Consider the following 25040-nt stretch of genomic DNA (forward strand, 5'->3'; position numbering starts at 1 on the left):
AGAGGAGATTGCCAGGGTCTCTGGCACCATGCTGCTGAATAGAAAACACATGATGCTTAGGGTTACAATGCCACAGGAGGAGGGCTTCCCGAAAACTGGGCCCTCCTCTTTCTTTTCCTAACTTTTCGGTCCTTCTACTCTAAAACATGCTACATCACTTCAGCTAGGCTACAGAAACAATGCCACTGCTATTAACTCTCTATCCCATCTACTTTTAGAAAATCCCTGGTTAGATTCAGTGGATTTTACAATCCATGTAATAATCTGAACGATAAGTGTTCTTCCACACAGATGAGTCTTTGTATGGGCTAGTATGGGCTTTCTGTTCAGTGAGAGGTTTACCTGGTCTCCTGCTCTGATCTGCTTTTCTTTGTCCAAACGTGTGCAGAGGTTTTCCTCTGAATTACCTGCAAACATCTGTCATTTCACATCTGTAAACTAATTCAGTCAGACACTACAACTACTGTCAGAAACCCGCACAGACCAAAAGGTCAGTTTGATTCATTCAGACTATCGTACTTCACATTGTACAAGCATTTAATACTTTGTCTGGGATCCCGCCCTCATTCCACTGACCTATCACCTTTCTAGCCCTGAGAATGACAGACGGAAGCAGAGAGCTGTCAGCACCATGGTCAGCGCTCTGTGCCTCCTAGGGGAGCGCGGTTGCTCCCACCTTTACACCTTCTCGCAGTTTATTCCCATGAAACAGCAGCGCTGAAAAAAGCTGCCAGGAATGATGGTGAGTTTGTGTGTTATTTCCAAAGATACTCTTCTTTCCCGGAGTAAGGACTGATGAATTGTATGCAATGGCCATTTAATGTTCCCACAGTCAGGTGAAGCCTCGTTGCTCATCTGGTGTTTGACCAGGAGATGGCAGCATAATAAAGTAAGTATTTACACAGAACAGACAAAGGTCAGCCAAAGCACTACATGAGAGCAGAAAAGCAGGAAAGAATAAATAAACCTCTGGTTTACACTGGATAATGTTTCTGTTTCTCACACTGATCCGTTTATTTGTGACTCACACCTTTCATAATGTCAGCTGTCTCTTTTTGCATGAAATATGCTGTAAATATAGAGGTTATTATTATCATTATTATTATAAGTTTAGATAAGAATTAGTTGTGTATTTACTAGAAAAAAGGAGGAAAATAATAACAGATGAGACAGGATATGAAAAGGGAACTCCAGTGAATTTGCACAACAAAGTCCGTTGACAGGAGCAGTGGCTGAGTTGCATTGTAAGGTATGCTTCAGGCCTTGAAACCAAGTTTGACCTTTCATTTAAGTTAAAGTTTATTTGTACCTAACTCTTCATTTTTCTATTCTCCGTTTAGCCACTGTCTAAGACTGTAATGTTATGATACATGAATACAAAAACTCTGATTTGGGAGAAAAGAAACACTGAACATTTTATAAACATATAATGCTCAAAGAAGCGAAGCAGTCCTCTCTAACTGCCTGTGTTCTCAGTGACCTCAGCTGTGCTGTTGCTAAGTGGAATTATACTTTCCCTCCACCAACAGAGACAGCTTGTCCCCCTTCCCATCACAGCTGTGTGGCCTGCATGCTGGAAATAACCACCGGCCTGCGGATCAGGAGTCATGGCTGTTTAACAGTGGCAAATGTTGGCCCTGTGTCACTATGAAGTAGAAGAAAGGGGGATGGGGGGTACGACAAAAATAGTGGCAGACACAGGCTGATCTTTAGAATGGAGACTATCGAGCTAGCTGTTACCTAGAGACCAATAACATCCAGTGTAAAGAAGAAACAACCAGTTTTAGGAGCTGGTTCCAGCACATTGGTTGATGATAGGATGAAACACTGCAACAGTAGTATCCTTGTTGTCTACAGGGAAAAATGAAGTGGGATTCTATTTTAAATATTATGATCAGATGCCATGTGTACGCCTCATACTCCTCTAGTTTCCAGAATGAACCTAAGCTGTTATAATGTGTGAGGATTTAAATGGCTCAAAACATTCAACTATGGAGCCTCAAAACTAACAGTAACCACTAAATAACCACGCGATTCAAATGATTCACACTGAACGTCAAAACAAAAGCTAATGCAACAGTGGCATCTAGACAGGACTGGGACTGGCAAACTTATTAAATAAACATGTAACAAACATGTATTTTATGATGTATTCATTTCTGTTGGTCTGATAGCTTTGTCTGGTCAACCCCATTTTTGTGAGTTTTGGGACTCCACATTAACATGTGGTTAATTTGGCACTTTGGAATGAGTGCTGTCACATCACTCAGCCTGGAGACATTACCTTCTGAAAGAACCGACTGTACTACAAAAATACACATTTGAATAAGTCACTTTGTCTTCCCCAAATCAAACGTAACACCTTGAACAGGATTTTATGTGTTCAGCATAAATTTTCTTAGTTGTGTTTTCTTAGTTTTACCTGCAGGAGGATCAGACAGGAAGTTCAACTGTCACACATTTAGTATGTGAATGTTTGGTGGGTGAATGTATGTAACTGCAGCATTTGTTGCATTTACACACATTTGCTGCATCTGTGCAGAGACAGAAGACAACGATATAGAGTGATATAGACAATAAGAAGTTCATGTCTGTGTTTTAACGGAGTTTATTGTGGTTATTAATAGCTAGGATTTAACTTACACAGACTGATTCTAGTATTTTAGTCTAAACATATTTAGCCTAAATTCTTTTACATTTAGGTTTTCTGGAGGTGAAGAGAGTGTCAGATAGGGTGATGAGTCTGAAGCTGGAAGTTGAAGGTGTGATGTTGAATGTTGTCAGTGGTTCTGCCCCACAGGTAGGATGTGAGTTAGAAGAGAAGAAGAAATTCTGGAGGGAGATGGATGAGGTGATTCAGGATATCCCTAGTGGTGAGAGAGTGGTGATTGGGACAGACTTCAACGGACATGTTGGTGAGGGAAACAGAGGTGACGAGGAAGTGATGGGTGAGTTTGGTATGCAGGACAGGAATGCAGAAGGACAGATGGTGGTAGACTTTGCAAAAAGGATGAAAATGGCTGCAGTGAACACATTTTTCCAGAAAAGGGAGGAGCATAGGGCGACATATAAGAGTGGAGGCAGGAGCACACAAGTTGATTACATTTTGTGCAGACAATTCAACCTGAAAGAGATCAGTGACTGCCAAGTAGTGGTTGGGGAGAGTGTAGCCAGACAGCATAGGATGGTGGTGTGTAGGATGACTCTGGTGGTGAGGAAGATGAAGAGGACAAGGGCAGAGCAGAGGACCAAGTGGTGGAAGTTGAAAAAGGAAGAGTGTTGTGTGGCTTTCAGGGAGGAGCTGAAACAGGCTCTGGGAGGTCAGGAGGTTCTTCCAGATGACTGGACAGCTACAGCTAAAGTGAACAGGGAGACAGGTAGGAGGGTACTTGGTGTGTCATCAGGAAAGAGGAAAGCAGATAAGGAGACTTGGTGGTGGAATGAGGAAGTTCAGGAGTGTGTTAAGAGGAAAAGGTTAGCTAAGAAGAAGTGGGACACTGAGAGGACAGAAGAGAACAGACAGGAGTACAGGGAGCAACGTTGTCTGGTTTAGAGACAGTGGCACTGAGACAAAGACAGGAGGCAGAGCTGGAGGTAGCAGAGCTGAAGATGTTGAGGTTCTCTCTGGGAGTGACGAGGATGGATAGGATCAGGAATGAGGACATCAGAGGGACAGCTCATGTTAGATGTTTTGGAGAAAAAGCCAGGGAAGCCAGATTGAGATGGTTTGGACATGTTCAGAGGAGGGACAGTGAATACATTGGTAAAAGGATGCTGAGGTTAGAGCTGCCAGGAAGGAGGCCTAGAGGAAGACCAAAGAGGAGGTTCTTGGATGTAGTGAAGCAGGACATGAGGATAGTTGGTGTGGGTGAGGAGGATACAGAGGATAGGGTTAAATGGAGGCAGATGATTCACTGTGGTGACCCCTGAAGGGAGCAGCTGAAAGGAAAAGAAGAACCACATTTTGTCTGTGTTATAGTAGCTACAGGTTTTGGTTCCATTGTTAGCTTTACTAAACATAGGTGTTTCTGTACATGCCACACCTCTAATTATTGTTATTAGGTTAACGTATTCTCATTAAATGATGTGAAGTAATGTGTGTTTTGTAGTGAGTGTGGCATCATTTTTTACAACAGGCCCAATGTGTCTATATCAACTGCATCATCATCAATATCATTTTGATCTTACTCTCCCCCTCCAACATGGCTGTTTTCATAAAAAAATTAATCTGACATCCTTTTATGGAAAAACAGACATTCCCAGTGAGTGAGTTGCTATGCAGCATCTGACTGTTTATAAATGTACTGTAAATACAGCATAAATCCTAATTCTATCACAAAAAGAAACACTGTGACTATTTTATGTTCGAGATGAAACACTGAACAATATGACTGTTTCATTAGATACCTTGGACAAAACATGGCACTGCGCTCAAACTTCATATCTTTAATTCATAATTCAAATTATACGTAATTATAACATAATCACAATATTTGAATGAATATGAGACCTGTGGACGAATCACGTCCAAGCTGTCTTAGCGTATTACATCTGGTCAGGCTAGTCCTGTGAAAACTATATTTAGAAAAATAAACAAACGAATTCAATATTAGTCATAAACAGAAGCACGAAATGCTGCTTGAGAAGTTTGGAGTACAGCTGTTAAACACAGTCAATTAATACAAAACGCATCATTAAGACAACAGAGAGCAAATTAATGGAGTCAGCAGCATAATAACGTAAGTATTTACAAAGAGCAGCGGTGGTTCTAGGCCATTTTCAGTAGGGGGCCCAGGATGGGGCCACTTGATTGCTGTACAATCATACCACACCTCTAATTAGGTGTCACCACCTCAGAACAGCTTTTTTTTAAACAGCTGTTAAATTAAAATGTGAATTTTTTTTCCAAAACACATTAACTTTGGTAAATTGTAATATTATATTACACTGATATATAAGATTAGCTCACTCTTGATAATTATTGAAAAGGTTTTAATACTGTTTTAGTACTGTGCTCTTGCAAATGCTTGACTTAACATCGTTTTACAGCCTATATAATTATGGAAATAAATAATGAATGAATAACATTGTACATAATTACAACTAAAGTTAAAATACTCATAGCCTACAATGTTGGCAGGCTTCACAATTCTTAAAATCACATTTCTGTTATTTTTGCCTTAATTTGCTTTATTTAAGGAAATTATGCACCTTACATTTTCTTTTACTGTAATTCATTTAAGGCTGGTTCAACTTAGAAACACGAGTTCCCTGCTAGTTTGAAAAGGTGAACTAACTCTGGTTGAATTAATTATGTCGTATTATTGTTATTTCATGAGCTTCTCGGTTTTTAGACTTTCTCAGGTCAAACTGTCTGCTCATGGTTTCAGCTGTAGGCACTAAAGATGCACAGCATGTTTCCAGCTGCAGACAGCTGAGTGGTCACTGGTCCATTCACATTTGATAACTTGTACACACAAAAAGTCAATCAGAAAAGCAGTTATGCTTTTGTAGCTAACGAACATTTCAATACAGATGTATGTCATGTTAGCACCATAAAGCAGCTTAAATCATACTGTTTACGGTTACTTAGCTAACACAATAACTGATCCAGAGTTATAAACTCTTCTATCCAGAGATATAATACGTTGATCAATCTAACTCCCAGCATCTCACTGATGTATAAACACTTTGAAAATCACAAAATATTTATTGTCTTCACCCGACCTAACTAGATTAACTTGGCATCCACACTAACACTATGTTAGGTTAAAGGAAGGATTGGTTAACTTGCCTAATATAATAACAATGCATAAAATTAATCATGTTGGTAAAAGTAAAATACTGTAATTTAACTTCTTGCATGTAAAATGTCATTCCTTATTGTTTGGTTCTGGCATTTTTCCTGTGATGACATCCTAAACCAGCACAAATGTCTGGTGTTTAGTACTACTGGGATTGTGCACACCTGAACCGACCGAACCGGACTTGTGACCTGAAAATTGCAGGTTCGAGTCTCAGTTCTGGCAGGAAATTGTCCGTGGGAACAGAGCGAACAGCCAGCGCCCTGTCCACCTTCAATACCACGACTGAGGTGAGACCCTTGAGCAAGGCACTGGACCCCCAACTGCTCCCCGGGCACCGCAGCACTGGCTGCCCACTGCCCCCCTGTGTGTGCACGGTGTGTGTGTGTTCACTTGCTGTGTGTGCACTTGGGAATGGGTTAAAATGCAGAGCACAAATTCCCAATATGGGTCACCATACTTGGCCAGTTAAGTCACTTTCACTTTCACTTTCATCTTTCCTACATAAGCCGAGAACACTCTGAACTGGCCGTAGGTGTGAATATGAGTATGTGTCCATCACTATGTGTCAGCCTTGTGATAGACTGTTGTCCAGGGTGTATCCCAGCTGGAAATGGCTCCAGCAGGCACATGCAGTCAGGGGAGGCAGGTGAGGTTCCGCCTATAGGGTTTTTCCTATGGCTGATGCCAACTTAGAAATCAGGGCACCATGCTGCCCCACTCAGTCGATGGCTGATTTGTGAGGCAGATTTTTTTGTTTGTTTTTTTGTTTGGCTAATTTTCTTTTACAAGGCATTAACATTTTCTGTCTAACAGTCAGGGCCAATTCTAGGATCAGACTTTAAGGGTCTTGCTTATTTTCATTATTTCCTCTGACAGCAAAATGGAAGAATCTATATCAAAGCTTAAAAATTAATCAAAACAAGAATTGCACTCAAAACATCAATCCATTTTCTATACCCACTTACCCACCAAGACTGAGCAAATAAAGAATTATGAACTATTCACATTTAACACCAAATTGCTTTAAAAATCTTTTTGAACCTCAAGTATAGATTGGGTTTGAATGAACAGTGGAGACTAAATATTAGCATCCACAATGCTAAGGTAAAGGAAAACTGGGAGATTTTAAAAGACTTCTTAATTCAAACATCTTCCTAGCCAAACAGGAATTGTTAGCATTCCAAAGGTAACGATAAGAGTACAAGCTCTTGTAATCATGGCAACTATGTGAATTATTACATGCTTTTGCTGAGAAAGATTAACTAGACGTGGAGATATCCACTATGTTTTCTGGCTTGTCAAACAATTCAATTCAATTCAGTTCAATTAAATTTTATTTGTATAGTGCCAAATCACAATATAAATCATCTCAAGGCATTTTACAAAAACAGAAAACCCAACAATTCCCTTATGAGCAGCACTTGGTGACAGTGAAGAGGAAAAACTCCCTTTAACAGAGGAAAAAACCTCCAGCAGAACCAGGCTCAGTTTGGGCGGCCATCTGCCTCGACCGGTTGGGGTGAGTGGATAGAGCAGAGAGAAAAGAACAGCAACAATAAACAACAAATAGACACTGCAGGTTGGTGGGACCAGTAACTGCACATCAGCGATATACAGCTCCAGGACCAGGGACACCTGCAGAAGGTACAGAGAGAGAGAGAGAGGGAGAGAGGGAGAGAGCACAAACTAGGGGAGAGAGAGAGCACAAGGTTAGTGACATTCAATGGTGGAATATACATGTGAGGGGGGAGGAGAGGAAGAGAGGGGAGGGGAAGGGAGGGGAGGGGAGAGTTAGGGTAGGGGAGCTCAGTGCACCGATGGTCCTCAGGCAGTCTAGGCCTATAGCAGCATAACTAAGGGATGGTTCAGGGTCACTCTGAGAGTGAAGTGCTCTATTGGGATGGTACTATGAGGTCTTTAAGGTATGAAGGAGCTTGATTATGAAGGGATTTGTATCTGAGAAGAAGGATTTTAAATTCTATTCTGGATTTCACAGGGAGCCAATGAAGAAAAGCTAATATAGGAGAAATATGATCTCTCTTGCTAGTTCCTGAATAAGACGATTCTTTTCTAACAGAATACAATAAAACAGAATACAGAACAATTTCACCGAAGAAGTAGTTGTGATTTAAACAGATATCAAAAATTAGATTAATGAAGCTCCATTTGTTGCTGCAGAAGTAGACAAGATAACAGATATATCAAGATATATCTGTCATTTTACGTTATGTGGCTGAACGTGAGGTGACCTATGAAGAGAGGGAAACGTTTTTGGAATTTGACGATGTGAGTGATGACAGAGAAGCCCCTGCTGTAGCTGAGTTTGTCTTGGGAGTGTTGGAGAAATACCAGTATGTCGAAAAGCTGGTAGCTCAGGCTTATGACGGTGTGTCTGTGATGGCATCAGAATTTATGTAGGCTTAGATTAAAGAAAAGGTGCCTGAGGCCATGTTTACACACTGTTATGTACACAAATTGAACCTGATGCTCTTGCACAAAACGTGGAGCTTTTTTTAAACGTGAGGGACTAGGGACATTTTTCAGCAAGTCCACAAAGTACACCCACTTACTGAATGATGTGAAACAACAATTACAGAGAGCAGCACCCACGAGGTGGGGATCAAATTCAAATTCTAGGCTGCATGTACCAATCTGATCTGTGTGCTGAACTCTGTATCACTAGTGAGAGTAGTTGGGATAATGACACCCTAATGATGACTCCTGGATGTGATTGGTGGCTGCCAAAACCATCAACATGCTTTTTCATTATAGCATTATAGGACATTTTCATTGGAACTGCTTTTGCAAGAGTGCTGCAAAACAAAGTAATGGACTTTAGATTTTGTTGTGCGTAAAGATGTAACACAGTTGGAGTTGCCACAGGGAGTCTAGTCCTTTGGCTTCAAAAGAGCCGGGCCAATCACAGCCGTTTATCTGCAATGGGGCGGACTTTAAGAGTGACTTGACATTTCTCAATAGCAGTCCCAGGTCCACAAATCCTTCTACAACTGGCTTTTGCTGTTTACTCTAGAGATGCAATGACTGACCGGCCAGTGATCGGAATCGGCCGATTTTTTGCATGACCGGCCCGGTGACCGGCCGGACAATCTCAGGTCTTGCTGATTCCGAGTCGATCCCTTTATTGCCAGCGGCTCAGGCATTGACGTCACAGCCACGCACACATTCAAGTCGCGTGTAAACATGTTGGTGTGGAGGTTATTTTCTGTGAGTGAAGATTACTCAAAGATCACAGTTTGTAACATTTGTAAGGCCAAAACCACCAACCACCAAACCTGATAAAACACCATCACCCAGCTGAATATGCCCAGTTTGAAAAGGGGAAAGCCGGGCAGAGCACTTTATTTTGTTGTTAAAGTTACTTTGTTAGGAGAAAATCCTGTAATGTTTATTCATTTCTTTTATTATAAAATTAAAAAAATATAAATGAGGAAAAGATTTTTATTAGTTAACTCTACTGCCTTAGTTAAGCTCATGTTATACCTTTTTCAATAACACAAAGCAGTTTATTTTGTTGTAAGAAGATCCTGTAATGTTTAATAATTTCTTTTATTATAAAATTTTTTAAAATGGAGAGGAGCCAGTTGAGGTGGCTCGGGCATCTGTTTCGGATGCCTCCTGGGCGCCTTCCTGGGGAGGTGTTCCGGGCATGTCTCACCGGGAGGAGGCCCCGGGGAAGACCCAGGACACTCTGGAGGGACTATGTCTCCCGGCTGGCCTGGGAACGCCTCGGTGTCCCCCCGGAAGTGTTCAGGGAGAAGGAAGTCTGGGTATCCTTGATTCGGCTACTGCCCCCGCGACCCGGCCCCGGATAAGCGGAAGAAGATGGATGGATGGATGGATAGATGGATGTTTCTGTATATGCTTTCATTACAGTTCTTTTAAGAAAAATCAGAATTGGCAAAAATCGGAATCGGCAGGTCACACAAAAATCGGAAATCGGAATTGGCCAAGAAAACTGCAATCGGTGCATCTCTAGATGTCACTGTATTTAATCTAACATACTTTAACGGAGCGTACCTGCAATTTTATTCGCTAATATTTCAACTTCTGGTTCTTCACTTCGCAAAAAAATCTTAATCTTATGACCTAATCTTAGTGACCTCCATCTGTGGTCATCATTGTCGTGTCTTCTTGGTTTGCTGGACTCCCGATGTTAAAGCGGCCTCGGACGCCAGCTGTACAGGTGGCTATTAAACCTTTAATAAAGTCTCACTAAAGATATTAGAATATGTAACTGACTTATCATAAATAATTAACATTATTAATTGGGCTCGAAAATTATAAAATCACTAGTGTCACATCATAACAGGTTTATAATTGTAAGAAGTGGTTCAAAGCTAGAAAGAAATAGCTAAAAGTAAGTTGACATTGCCCAAGATTATTAAATTTACATCCTCAGCTAATTACAAATATGAATGTGCAATCATGAGAAAATGCAGGACTATAAAGATATGGTAAGTAAGGAGACACAGAAGACACCTGCTCTTTTTACAGTTTATTTTATATATATATATATATATATATATATATATATATATATATATACACACATATATAGATACATATATATATATATATATATATATAACTACAAAAGAAGTAAGACTGTTTCAAATTCATAGACAGCTGTCCAATTATATATATATATATATATATATACACATACATACATACATACATATATATATATATATATATATATATATATACACACACACACACACACACACGTACATATACATATATATATAGTCTCTCTGTGTGTGTGTATTATGTACAGTCCACATTTGGATCCTAATACAGTGATCAGCCAATAGTTTCTCTCTCTCTCTGTGTTTGTGTTCTATTGCATAGAAAAAGGCACAGCTCTGAGGTCTGTGAAAAATACAGGCTTCGTAGAGGGAATCATCGTTGACTGTGGTCAGTCTTTCCTGGCAATCTGAACCACCGCACACTTGGACAGCAATAAAACAAATTTGTTAACAAACACTGATCAAAAAAGTCTCAGGAGCTTGAATGTTGTTCATATTATGTACATTACTTTTGGCATTGAAGCGTCTATGACAAGCTTTGGAGTCTTGACATCTGAAGGTTGGAGACGGTTTTTTGAGTATTGCTGCATGAACTGTTTGCCTTCAACTGGAAAATTATGAACAAAAGAGTACAAAAGATGTAAAAAGTTGTGGCCGCCAACCCACAAAAAAAAACAAAAAACAAACAGTAACAAAGCAAACAAACAGGATAAACTACCTAAGCATATAAAAAATGGCTTCCACCCATAATTCCACACTCAGATACATTCTGACCTGAAGTACATTCCTACCACACATTCTGTACACACATTTACAATCCAAATGTTCACATCACATCAAAATAAATATATTTACACAAAAAGAAAAAAAAAACTATGAATAAATAAATTCATCAACAACAAAAAAAAAAAACAATCCCTCCAATATTCAAACATAAAGGAAATAAGACAGTTGTCTACAAACAGCATTAGTTGGTGCTGCTATATGCTTGGCTCACACTTCCTTTTGAATTCAGTTAAAATGCAGGCCATTTACATACTAGCTGAGGAAAAATGAACTCTGGGAAACTAATAAAGTCGAGCTAGCCTCACTGTTGTTTGTTAAAACAGTAAGATGAGTCAGACTGGATGCAGATAGCACATTCTGTCCCATTAACTACTACTAACCCCTGGCTGGGGTCTCTGCTAGAAATATCATTATCATACTACATTGTCAAAAGGCTGTGTTGACAGTCAGTCACAGAAGTGTCTAGAGTTTGTTGTGTTACAGTATGTGTTACTTAATTACATTTGAAGGAAAATTCACAAAAACGCCTAGAGGTGATGTATGTTGCATTTGTAAGTCCATGCACTGTGTGGGGTCTAGTTCTTATATTGTTGTGAACAGCTAGACAAATGTAGAGGTTATGCGTAAATAAGAGCACAGAGCACAGCAGTTAACACTTTCGTGACAAAATTTTGAAGTTATCTAAAATGTTAATATTAAAACTGCGCTCATCAATAACTTATTATTGGATCAAATTATTGCACTCATCAAATACCTTTTATGGTTTTATTGGATCAAATTGTTATGTGTAATGTGATGTAATAAACTCGGGTAATTATCACCCACTTTGCAGATCCCCTTTGTTTTTAGCTGGTTTTCTGTCCCACAACTTTGCTATCACCTGCAACTACCAGTAGTTTTTAGCATGATTTTCACTTAAAGCGCTGATAAACCCAGTACATGTCAAGCAACAAATTGTAGAAAGACACTGACAATTACTTTGTGAGATTAGTTTAGAATTTATGTAAGAACTAAAGAATGTTTCCTTCAGGAACTGGTAGACCCCAAAAACAGAGCTAAGAGGAGACTGAATATGGGACTAGTAATGAATATTAATGTGCATTATTGTAAACAAACTAATACATTCACCAAAACACTTTTATAAGGGGATATGTGATGTTTCATGTTTTGAGCCTGTTCCATTGCCGTCAAGTGGCAAAAACCTCAAACATCAAACTAAGGGGTTTTGAACAGCAACCATTTTTCACTAATATTCAAAAGTTTGGGACGACAACTTCAACAAAAGTAGCCTCTAGACAATTGTAACCCTTGACCACAAATCAATTCCTGTAACTCACTGAACATGATTAACTAGTGAAAGGCATAAGTAATCCACTGTAGATTTGTGTGTCAAGACAATTGAGCCTTCTGGTTAAAATGTGATTGCAATGATTGCAGTATAAGAGGCAAGCAAACATTGCAGCAACAAAAGCTTGTACCTTTGCTGTATGAACTGCTCAGATGGTACTACCTTGTGGTTGTGTAACTAGTATGTCAAAAAGAATTATGCTATGTCTGCAAATTGCAAATTCTTGTGTTCACCGCAGGTCTTTTCTAAATATCAAAGCTATACAGCTATCATTGTAATATGCTGCTCAAATTCAGAATGGGGACTGTTCACATTATGTGCTAAGTATGTGACACTACAATATTCAGTAAAAAAAAAAAAAAAAAATCCTGCAAAAGGTTGTGTGGTTGCAAATCCATCCGTTTTAAGTGAAGGTCAGCAGCAGTGTGACCTTCACTTAAAACCTAAAAGACAGTAGCACAACTGTTTTCAGCCTTTGGTCTCTACTCAATAAGCTCTCCTGTATATTTCCTTCCCTTTTCAGGTGGGGTGCCACATAAGTTATACATACATTGTCAAATCTATGAAGTGGGAAGAGTTCCGATTTCAGCTGTTATCAAACATAATAACTTCATTATTTTAAAAGGCTAACAGGAAATTTGTGTCAAAAGACTACCTTTGAAACAGATAGCTTACACAGACAGCATATAAAAGGCTCAACTGTGGACACAGCTTTTGACTGATAAACTGGGATAAAAACATGTAGACCCTAAGAATCCTCATTTGACCAATATGCTGTCCTTATCACATTCATCACATTAGGTTTGTTTGGCAGAAATCAGGCATGGTGGCCTGTGCAGGGGGGTAGGGTTTTGAGTCTTGGTATATGGTTAAAAAGTTGTTTGAGTTTCCTATCTCAGTAGAAATTCATATTCAAATGATTTACATAGCCAATTTACCCCTCCTGCTGTTGTTTGTGTTAGAAACATTCATGAGCTTTGGGGTCAGTCTCAAAACTGTTATACACACTGTACAGACGTGAATAGAAGCATGTGATTTGGCATGTAAGGCTCCTGTTCTAAACATACTCTGCAAATACGGGGTGTGTGTAATACTGTATAATGTGCTGCAATTTGTCTGTCCCTCATGTTGCCAATTCTGTAGAAACTAAACCAAAAAAAAGACATTTCTACTAAAACACTCAGTTTTCTTTGTGTTATTCTGAGAAAATCTATATATTGGTGCCACAGTGACTTTCCCCACAAACTGTGATTGCTGTATTGTACTGAGTCCAATATAATTTAGTTTAATATGTGCATGGAGCCTAAAGGCTTAGGTTGGACTGACAGATCGTCTACATCCAACTGGCCTGTAAGAGCTGGTGGTGGCGCTGCTGGCGCTTCCAATGTAAACACATTTAGCTTTTCCTGTGGGTGCAGCTCATTTGAAATCTGCTGTAACTGAAGCATGATAACTAGCCAATATGACCAAGCTCATGTAAAATAGCATCCAGCACAGTTTTATATGCCTGCCAATATGGAAGGGAAAGAAAGAAAATCCTAAACTGAATTCATAGGTGTGATGTGTACAAAAACAAAAATCTCTTCCTACCAAAAGAATTTAAAAAACAACTAGTCAATGTATTTTAGAACTATTCCCAAAGCATAATTATATAGCCAAGCTAATATGTAATGTATCACACTGGTAAAACAATGTATTCCTAATAAAAAACATTTTTATGCTTGCTTTACAAATAAAACATAGCATCTGTAATAAGATAAAGATTAAATAATTATTTGATCATGAGAAATTACCTTACCTAATAACAGTTTTAATACAATACAATAAATTAAAAAAAAAAATCATTGAAGAGTAACCTCTTTAGGCTATTAAAGTGATAATAACGAGAAAAAAGAAACAAATACTGTAACAACCGGAATTTAAGTGGTCATTTTGAAAGGCACTCATCTGCTAAAATCCATGAATTCAGTGTGTATGTGTATGTATGTCATGTAATGTTTCTGTGTATTTCTATACCTGTGAAAAATAGAAGTCCTTATGAGGACAGAATCGTTGCAAAAATCCACCATAATGCAGACATTTTTTTCTATTTACAGTTAATCTTTAGGGTTAAGGCTTAGGTTCAGGTTAAAGGTTAAAACTACTATTATGTTTAAATTATGGTTAGGGAGGAGGCCCCAACAAGTATAGAAATACATGTCTGTCTTTGTTTCCCAGTTTCTACTTTTCCATATTTGGAAAAGTAAGCACAGTGCATGCACAGTGTTGTGTAATAGTAGTAGTTGTAATAGTAGTACTAATTGACATCACCAAAGATGTTTACAATTACCGACCTTTGAAGAGAGTTAAAAAAAAACACAACACCCCCCCAAAAAACACAAAGCGATCCCAAATTTTCATTCCAGTCTGTTGTCTGGATTAAACCATCTGCGTGTCTCTGAGGTGGTGGTGTCTGCAATTTACGAACCCACCAACACCTCCATGATGTGGTCCAGTTCTGTTAGATCAATTTTGAAAGGCTGATTGGCTGAAACCTGGGGGGTGGAGCCACTGTACGGTGATGTAAGTGATTTAAGGAGGTCATCTGCCGTCACCACCGGAGACAGTTTGGCGAGGCCACCACCTGCTGTGACACCCACAGCCCCTGCTGTTGTACAGGGGTCAAAGTCATACATGGACGTGTCAATGTCGGCGAATAGGACATCATCCAATGCCAAATCTGAGAGAAACCCAGAGGGTGAGGAAGAGGACGGGGGGGGAGGAAGGAGAGGCGGAAATGTCTACGACGCCACTAGGGGGCAATGTGGCCAGAGTGTCCATCGACCGGAGCTCCGCACAGCGAGCTTCTGCTAGCAATATACCAGCTGCCTCTGGTTTAGCACCCATGGTCCTGCAGTCTCTAGATGGGCCTGTGGGTGATGGAGAAACAGGGGTCAAGTGGGAGGGCTGGGTGAGTGGCGTAGGAGCTGGGGAGGTAGTCACGGTCGTATTATTAGCTGCTGCTGTCCTTGTTATGGCTGTGGGAGGACCCAACTCCAGGTCACTCAGAGAAGAGGAGAAACCGTCAATGGACAAGGCAGGCACAGGGACCCTGGGGGAGGCCTGGCTCAGAAGTGCTGAAGATAAGGGGGGAGGCTGCACTGGGGGAGGTGACAAAGGAGGAGTGGGCGGGGATGGAGCACAAAAGGCTGAATCACCCACATCCTCCTCCAGTAAAGAGGCTGGAGTGAGGCAGGCTTCTAGAGGGGTGGGGCAGGCCACCACACGGGTGGGGGAGGCCTGTGATGCCTGGTAGCTGGGAGGCACCATTGGGTGTGGTGAAGGCGGTGGAGCAATGACCGGAATCAACAGCGCAGAAGGCTGGGATGCCTGTGTCGTTCCTGCTGCTGCTGACAAAACACCAAAGGAAGGAGGTGCCTCACGAAAACCCTCATCCATGGGGTCATCAGGCGGCGGAGATGGTGGCAGGAGCAGCGGCCGCAGGGAGCCTTCCTGTTTGAGCTCGTCCTGGATGCGTCGCAGCATGTTGTTGATGAGAACACGGCGCTCCAAGCTGGGCTCACCAAGCGGCCGCTGGCTATACAATTTCATCAGAGAAATGTTGAAGATGGTCTGGCGTTGCAGGGTGTACGACACCTTGGACAGACCCTCGGGAGTGAGGCCTAGTCCCCCATCTGCCACAGATGCCTCCAGCGTTTTGCCTTCCAGCCCCTCTTCATCCTCGTCCAGCTTCCGCTTCGCACCTTTACCAAACATAAATCTGAAAAAACACAGAACCAGAGAGAGGAAACAGGAGTTGAAACGATGGCTTGCTTAGTAACAATTACATCACTGATTTATTGTGGTAGCAGCACACATGAGCCAGTCCCTTTTGGGCCAAGAGTGTTAAAGTATGCCCCCTCTAAGTATAGCAAAGGCTTCCCCCCAGTGTGAACCTTTTCATGATTTCATGTAAGTAATGTAGAGTAAGTTACCAAAAATGGTTTGTTAATGAAATAACTTGCAACTGATGCTTCCTGCCTGCCTCCCATAGTCCAGAAAATTCACAGTTGACTACAGTATTTTTGTAGGTTGATCCACAACCAGTAGGACTACTGGACCTCAAGATTAAATGATCACTGTCAAACCACATCTAACCTTACTGAAACACATATACTGCATTTTCACCACTGCAGTTTTCAGAGTTAAACCTAGCAGCTTAACTGGTGATACAAGAAGCTGCTTAAAGGCAACAAGCTTACTGCAACACAGGATTTAAAAAACATACACTGAAACCAAGAGCAGCTGCAATGGGAGCCTCACCACTGCATAGTGTAACCCAGGACACACATACACACACACACTCAGACACACATATTAAGTTATGTAATAGCAGTGTTCCCTGCTGTACCACAGGATCATAGGCCAGATTTAAAGCCCAACCCCCCTACACCCTCCCTCCTCTTGCCATATTAGAATAGCACATTGAGTTATTTAGCGAGGGGGTGGTGCAGGGTGGGTGGGGGAGTCATAGACATACAGTAGGAGAAAAAGAAAGAAAGAGAAAGCCATGGACATATTGTATTCCAACTCCTTAATAGATCTCTAACTAATCAAACTGTTTGATGGTGGCATTGTTGGTGCTGCAAAGAAAGAAAGAAAACAGGCATCACTGCAGTGTGTTTGACTCTAATCCAGGCTGACAGGCTCATGCAGCCAGTTGCTGTCTACACATACACACTGCGCATGCGTCTCCTCACTCACACACACACACACACACACACACACACACACAGGAAGTGTGAGCTGCAGGCCCAGTCGCCATGACTGGTTGGTTGCCATGACAAACAGAGTCAACTGGGAATTCACCCAAAGAGATGACAAAGAATGGGATGGGGGGGGCAGGAAGGAAGATGAGGAGGAGGAGAAGTGAGAGGAGGAAGTAGAAGCCTAGGTGAGAGTTTGGTTTGGAAAAGGTGGGAGGTGAATGAGCAATATTCTCTCCTCCTCCTACTAAAACTACTGCTGAGGTGTCTTCAAACAAGGCTCTCAGCCTCAACTAGTCCTTAACCAAGACTGTGAAATGAGCTCAAACCAAATCACTACATCACCTCATTTTATATCCTTATACCATCCTTTCTTCATCCCTAGTCTCTTACTCAAAAAACAATGCGTTACTTGCTAAGCTTGTAAGATAAGCTAACCATGTCTTGGCCTTCTGTTCCGTCCACGTACAGATACGAGTGGAACTGTCCTTTTCATCTATCTTTTGACAAAAACCGAACTGTTCCTTTAAGTATCTATCCATCAGGCTTATTTAGCAAAACACTGCTAAACATGCAACTAACAGACACAATGAACACAGTTGATTTATTAACCACAAAACCTTAGTTGTTAGCATTACAGTGAAAGCCACTGTGACTGAAAAGACAATAAGAGTTCCATACACACACACAAAGAAAAAAAATCAAACTGCATTAATTACTTGGTTAAATTAAGTTTAATGCTATCTTGTATCTTGGTGTTAGATCACTAACAAGCACTTTACATAAACTGTCTCTTAGTGTATTATTTAATTGTTATATATAGCACATTTCAATTTGAATTTCTATTTGAATTTAATAAAGTTTATTTTATAAATATATATATAATAATGTAGTGAGCGTATACTGAACAGAGCGCTCAGTGAATGAGGTTATGCAATTTATAATAAAAACATTCCTTTTCTACTTTTGTACAGTACATATATTTATCAGCTATCTTCATATAAAGTGCAGTAAAGGGAACCAAACCTAAATCTAATCAGTATCTGCAGCTCAACCCTTTACCCTTAAACCAGCAGCAGTTCTCTTTGGTTTGACCTGCACACAGTTTCTCCCGGTACTTTGCAGCACTTTGGAGAAGGTGCTGCAGTTCCTCTGTAGATTCAGACTGTCCCAGTGTTTCTGTCTCTTCATGTGATCCCAGACTGACTCCACACTGCTCAGATAAGGGTTGTGTGGGTGTCAGACCATCTGCTGCAGGACTCCTAGTTCTTCATGAACTCTAGTGGGTTCTTTATGGCCTTGTTGTCCTGCACAATGACCCTGGGATCAATCAGACAACAGGTGGTGTTGGATGATAAGAATCTAAAACCTCTAAACTGCCTAAAACCTCTAAACAGTACTATATGTATGTATTCTATGTATTTAAATTGTTGCATTGCAGCTGTTTATGAAGCTTGCAGGAAAACAGTGAATCAGAAAGTGTTAGGATGAGAGAAACCCAGAGTCAAACAGAAAGCAACAGAATTAGTTTCAAAGCAGTTTGCGGGTGTGTGATTGAGAGCTGAAGCAGCTGCGCATGTCTGACTCACTGACTCATGGCAGGGTGTTTGGACTCATACACACACTCACACACACAGAGTATAGGGCTGACATACCAGAGCTGCCCCACCCCTTACATTCCATTTCATTATCCTCCTCTTCCCTTTCCTTCTCCTCCACAGCTTCTTTACTCATGTCTTCTTTTATGTCTTTTCTTTTTGTTTTCATCCTCCAGTCTTTACCTCACACCCCCAACCCCTTCCACCGACTGTCAGTTCACAGGTTCACAACCATCCTACACCTGTCTAGAAATGAACACATCAGAAACAGAAAAAAATCATAAATGAGTCAAGCAGATAAAGCACAGAAGTGGAGGAGTAATGCACTCCAAAATGGAGCCACAGTCTTCATTCAAGGTCACTTTAAGTTCAATGCGCCACGGTTAACTGCCTTGCAAAAATTTGAAAAGGTAGAGCCTTAAAACAATTTTTTTCAAAATGGTTTACAGAAGATAAATATAAAAAAGTCTTTTTCTAACTGGACAATGCTTTACTTTAATAATTGTCTAATATCCACCTATTATCAGTAAGTGTATTCAGTTTAGATATCTTGTGAAATGCATTACATTTTCTTTCCCCGGAAATCATCTTCAAAAATGCAACAGATACCAAACAAATCAAAATCAATACACAAAAAATTGTTTCCAGCATAGCAATCTGATCTGAGAAAAGAGAGGAACATTTTTCAAAATAAACAGTTCTGGTTTTGCCTACAGCATAAAATATCATGTCCCTAACAAATATCATGACACAAAGCCAGGAACCAACCACACTGGGCTACCACTGACCAAAAAAAAAAAAAAAAAAAAAAATCACTGACTATACAGACTATACAGCTAGACCCACACAGCTTGTACCTATAGAAGATAAATGACAATGATCAACTACAAAACAATTACTACAAAAATTATGAAAATTTAAATCAGAAATGCAATCTTAGAAAAAAGGCCTTCAGGGAAGTGGGCTTGGCATTAAGACAAAATATAACAAACAAATTTAAAAAAAGCAAGCAGAAGGTTTTAACACATGGAATAATGAAAAGTATACCTCTAATCAAAATTACAGAGCAGCATGTAAAAACACTGAGCAACCATGACAATCTGTGTTAGCTTGCCAACTGTGCCTGCAAATACACATCAGACATGTGGGCCGAGTATTTTATTTCAGGACCTAGTTGTAATAGGTGTGTGTCAGTGTGTGTGTTGTGCGATAGTGCAGTGCTAGTGGATGGACTCTGCAGTGATATTATGATCCTGTAACCGGATACACTGGTTTCCATGCCTGAGCTGCACATCCACCCCTCCCCCTCACCTCTACATCGAGCTATTTCAGGTTCTCTGGATGCACAAAATATGGACACATACTACGCTCTACAGTGCTGCAGATAGATTAATGTAACACTGTGTTTTATGCTTTGTTCGACAACTGTTAATCTCAGCATTTGCATGCACATCCAGGCATACACTTGATGTTTGCAGTCACAACTGTGCTTCCACTGATCCTCCTCACTGTAAATGCATCTACTGTAGGTCTGCACATGAGGACAAGACTGGGTGTTTGTCTCTCTTTCACGCTCTCTCTCTCTCTGCGTCTCTCTCTCACACACACAATGTACTATTAAACTATTAAACACATTCCAGACAAAACCCAGAGGAAGATAGGAATTGTAGTGTTTGTCTGACCCAACTCACTAAACTCAATTTGCTTCTACACACAACTTAAGATACAGTTACACTGTGACGATTTCTGCTACTACTGTTTGCACAACTGCTACTACTGCTATGACTACTTCTGTTGCTACTACAACTCTGTCACCTAATATATTCTTTCCAGGTCATGACATTTTTGATCACTTGCACAACCAAACTTGGTTATCAATGATAACACCATCAATTTTTCCACTAAACTTTTCAACTTGCTCTTTTGCATGTGCCTGCAGTAAAACAGGCAAATACCCGTGAACCAGGAAAATAAAGCAAGCATGTCTTTACCCAACAGCCACTCTCAACAAGACTGGAACTATCTGTGGTAGTTAAAAAACTGAAAGGTGAACACAACACAACTAAACTCTTTCAAGAAAAATCATTAAGCAAATCACGGTTGAGTTAAAAAAAGTTAATGCTGTCTCGTGATAGCGATTAAAGGTCAATGAAATATTAAAAGGTCATTTTAATTAGCTTCTTATTCTCAAATGGCTTTAAGTGCATTCTGATGCTTACAGCTCTATGAGACTGTATTAGTATTAACTACAGCAAGTTGGCCAGTACCCTAGGAGTGAGCTAAAAACCCTGGATTGTTTACCCCATCTTATCTTGAAATCATTTTTATTTTGAAATTGCTGAAAAAAAAATTCTGTGGCATAAGTGAGGACAAATGGTACTTGAGAGCCCAAATCAACAGAAATCTGTCTTTCATACAGTTGGAAACAACATCCATGTGTATGTGAGTGTTCCCTCATAGTGATCATAAACCCTCACATGACAGAGGTCAGCTGGGCATCAGCTACAATCTCTTACATAATGACAGCCCTGGTTACAAAACACTACATTCCTACTGCGCAACATTGTAGCATCCCATAAACAGACACTGGTGTTGGCAAAGCATGTCCAAGTTGGATTTAACCCCCTGATGCACCCAAGCACATTTTTTGTGTCGAAGGGACATCAACGTAAACATAAACTTTTTTTGAAAGTGCATCAATGGGTGAAGCACTTAAAACATAGATGTGATGGGGCGGCTGTGGCTCAGGAGGTACAGCAGGTTGACTGTGAACCAGAGGGTTGGTAGTTTGATCCCTGGTCCACAGGCTGAAGTGTCCTTGGGCAAGATACTGAACCCCAAGTCGCCCCCGGTGGCTGTTCCACCGGTGTGTGATTGTGTGGGTGAGAGGACAAATAGTGTAAATCTGCTCTGAGTACACTTGAGTGTAGAAGAGCCCTATACAAGTATAAGACCATTTACCATGAACAACAAATGCATTCCTATTAATTCTGTGAGAAATCCCACTTTTGAATGAACAGCCCTTTGTAGCAGATTTATAGTATTCAAAGTGAAATGTAATGTGTCTGAAGTTAGAGCTTTCATCAGAGACATTAGTTCAGATAACATACATTACAAGCAGTGGAAAAGTGAATCAAGTGCAAAGGTCAGGGGCAAAGAAACAGACAGTGACCTGTAAACCCATTTTACCTAACTCATGCTTAAACTACATGCGTTTGCCAGTTTGTGAGGTACACATTGGTTTTTGTGGTGTTGTAGTCATTAATATTTAGTGCACTGTCACTGCCACAATTGGGGTGGACAAACTACAACTTCTCATGATATTCAAATACAACTCAACAGCATCTAAGACTATAGCAACAAATGTAAGCATTAATTATATAACCAATAAGGTAGCATTTATAACAGAGCTCACGTTTATCTTGACAAATGAGTTTATAGGTTGAACCAACAACCAAAGTTCTGCACAGGTAGTACAAAGAATATTATGCCTTGGTGAGAACAGAGGCCTGACAGGAGCTTATACTTCAATGCCTTATTCTCTGGGATAAAGTAGTTATGCTAGTTAAAGGGGCAATCCACAAAAAAAGTACTACTCTCTTTTACAGAAATGCTCAGTGCCTCACTGTGACACATACATGTCCAGTAAGTGTGTGTGCACATTACAAATACTTCTCATCATTAATGTACAAACTTGCTCACTCCTTGTCTTACATACATCCACCCACACATACACACACACACACTTAAGTCTATAAATAAAAGGCACAAGAAGAGAGCATATTTAGGTCAGCAGACTCGTCTACACACCGTTGAGCACTTCATTCTTTCCACCAGGCCTGTTTGGGTGGAAAACAGTTTATACTTCTAGTGACAAAACATCAGAACCTACAGAAATCTACAGCGGCAATATGTCTAGTCTCTGGGCGTATAGTAGTAGTCACCTTATTACTGCAGTATCCGCCTTATTACTGCAGCATGCACTGTATCGCAGCAGTACCGGCCTTATTATACCCGGTGCCCACCTTGTTACAGCAGCACCAGCTTCAGAGCTGCAAGTGTCATCATTTTTACTGCAGGCAGCTCTCTTATTACTTAAGTATAATCCTTATCATTGCAGTACAGGCCTTATTACGGCACTCGAAGCAATACTGCTTCAATGAGAGCGTTAACTATGTTTTTTTTTCCCATTCAGTCACTAAAGGTATGCATTATATAGAAGCCTGCTATAGCCATCTGTCATAGGATAGCTAATACAACAGAATTGACTTATTACCATATGTTTAAGCCTTAGAGATTGACAATGAAAGCCAGCAGCTGTCACTTCTCCCACGATGTCCAAATGTTAAATCAAAGCCCAACAATGCCTGTGACGATATGTGTTAAAGAAGATTTTCCTATTGAGTCTCCAAAGACCCTACATTTCCTCCCAGCTTAATGTTGATGCACTGATTTTGAAAATAACAGCAGAGACCCAAAAGAAGTTTTAGGAGATTAGGAGGCTTTACTGGGTTCTAAAACAAAACCAGGAAGGTCATCTTAAAACTAAAGGCCTGGTGTTTTTCCCAGTCTTGTGGGTAAGTTGTAGAATGTAAGCTGATCAAGATGTAGCCTTTGACATGTCTCCTGGTGGAAATTGTTTAAATGAACTCTGGACCCTTCCTGATGTCTGCTGGGCTGCCCACTAAGCAAAACTGGGCTTTTCCCAGCTGTATACCTCTGCATCACCTCTGTCTCTGCTCTGTGGTCTGACAAGAATCAGTGTCCCAGGCGCTTGTCCAGACACAGTATGAAGCTCTGATGTGACCTTCGTGCAGCCTGTGGGTCACAGCACTGGAGCTGCAGCGTGAAGAAGAGGTGCTGTCACTGTGGGACACGTTACGAAACACAGGTCCCTCCGCTCACGGACGGCTACACCGACTGACAGACACATTACACCGCTCCACGGCAACTTACAGGAGTACAGGACCACGCTGCACATGCACACACGAAAAGTGGTCAATAACTACACCAGATGCGGTCTGTCTACTTGCAAATCACATTCGTTCGCAATACTTAGTCCATCCTACCGATGTGCTGTTGTTGACTTTACCAGTGTACGTGCGAGTGTACATTTAAGAGTATTCATTCAAATGTAGGTCACCACTGTTTAAATTTAGAATAACCACAGTGCAAGTCTTCATTAATGTCGCGTTATTCGCCAGGTCCTATGTGCAACCAGGTGAGCCTGCTGTGGGGACGCATCGATGTATTTTAGATGGAAAGAAAGTTTATCACTTCTCTCCGTAGTGACAGACTGCCTCGGCTCTGTAGCCTGGAATGAGTTTTTGGCTGACAAACACAGAGGTTATGTGGATGTACAGCTGTCACAGATAAGTGTGCATTTAATACGAAACTTCACAGAACTTAAGAAAACTAACAGGGGCCAGTACCCACGGCATTAGGCTGACATTACTGAAACACCAGCCTTCTCCGTGTCTATTATTCATTGGGAACGGGTTACGCTGCCGGGCCGTAACGCGTTTCCTCCGCGGCTTTTACTTGAGGTTTAAAACACAGAAACAGCGTCTTACCGCGTGCCGGTCCGCCGGAGTTTGAAAGAGAAACATGGAGGGGTATTTAAACAGTCCCCTGGGCTCCAGGAAAAACAAGGCGTCGTGGCTGTCGGAGACACAGTCTCACAATGGCGCTGATAGGAGGAGAGCAGCGCCTCCGCTCACAGGAACGCTGCTGCCTTCACGAGCTGCACGGCAACCGCGCGAGGCGAGCTGCACGTGCGCCTGTGTCCCGCAGTTGGTGTCATTTGACGCAAAATGTAGTTAATCACATGGACATATTTTACAGTAACACACAAGAGACGGCTTACATGTTTGGTGAAGGCTGCACTTCAGTTAGGAAAGTGAATCTGGTATAAGTGCAAATGGGAAAGATGATGGCGCCACCAAGACTCAGACAGCAAATGCTGTGACAGCTAAAGGTATATGGGATATATAACTGCTAAGTTTTCTTTTATTTATTCATTTCTTTGTCTGTGATCAACTTTAAAATGATAGAGACATCTGTGGCATAATATTATATTTTTATAGATTAAAAACGGCAAATATACAGCCTTTAAAAACCTTTACAATTATTTCCCTTCCTTTATTTGTGTAAAAACGATGTAACTGCTGTCACGACAGGATCCATTTTGTTAAGGCCAGCAA

General features: G+C 40.8%; 1 protein-coding gene across 1 annotated transcript; it reads right to left on the reverse strand.

The window, feature by feature from the left end:
* Positions 1-10587: 10587 nt before the first annotated feature.
* Positions 10588-24540, reverse strand: sertad2b (SERTA domain containing 2b). Its single transcript, XM_026309847.1, is given in 3 exon segments — positions 10588-15250; positions 15252-16254; positions 24411-24540. Coding segments are annotated over 2 exon segments (1296 nt in total). The 5' UTR covers positions 16251-16254; positions 24411-24540; the 3' UTR covers positions 10588-14953.
* Between the last annotated feature and the right edge of the window lie 500 nt (positions 24541-25040).

This window comes from Mastacembelus armatus, chromosome 15 (genome assembly GCF_900324485.2).
Source record: "Mastacembelus armatus chromosome 15, fMasArm1.2, whole genome shotgun sequence".
NCBI lineage: Eukaryota > Metazoa > Chordata > Actinopteri > Synbranchiformes > Mastacembelidae > Mastacembelus > Mastacembelus armatus.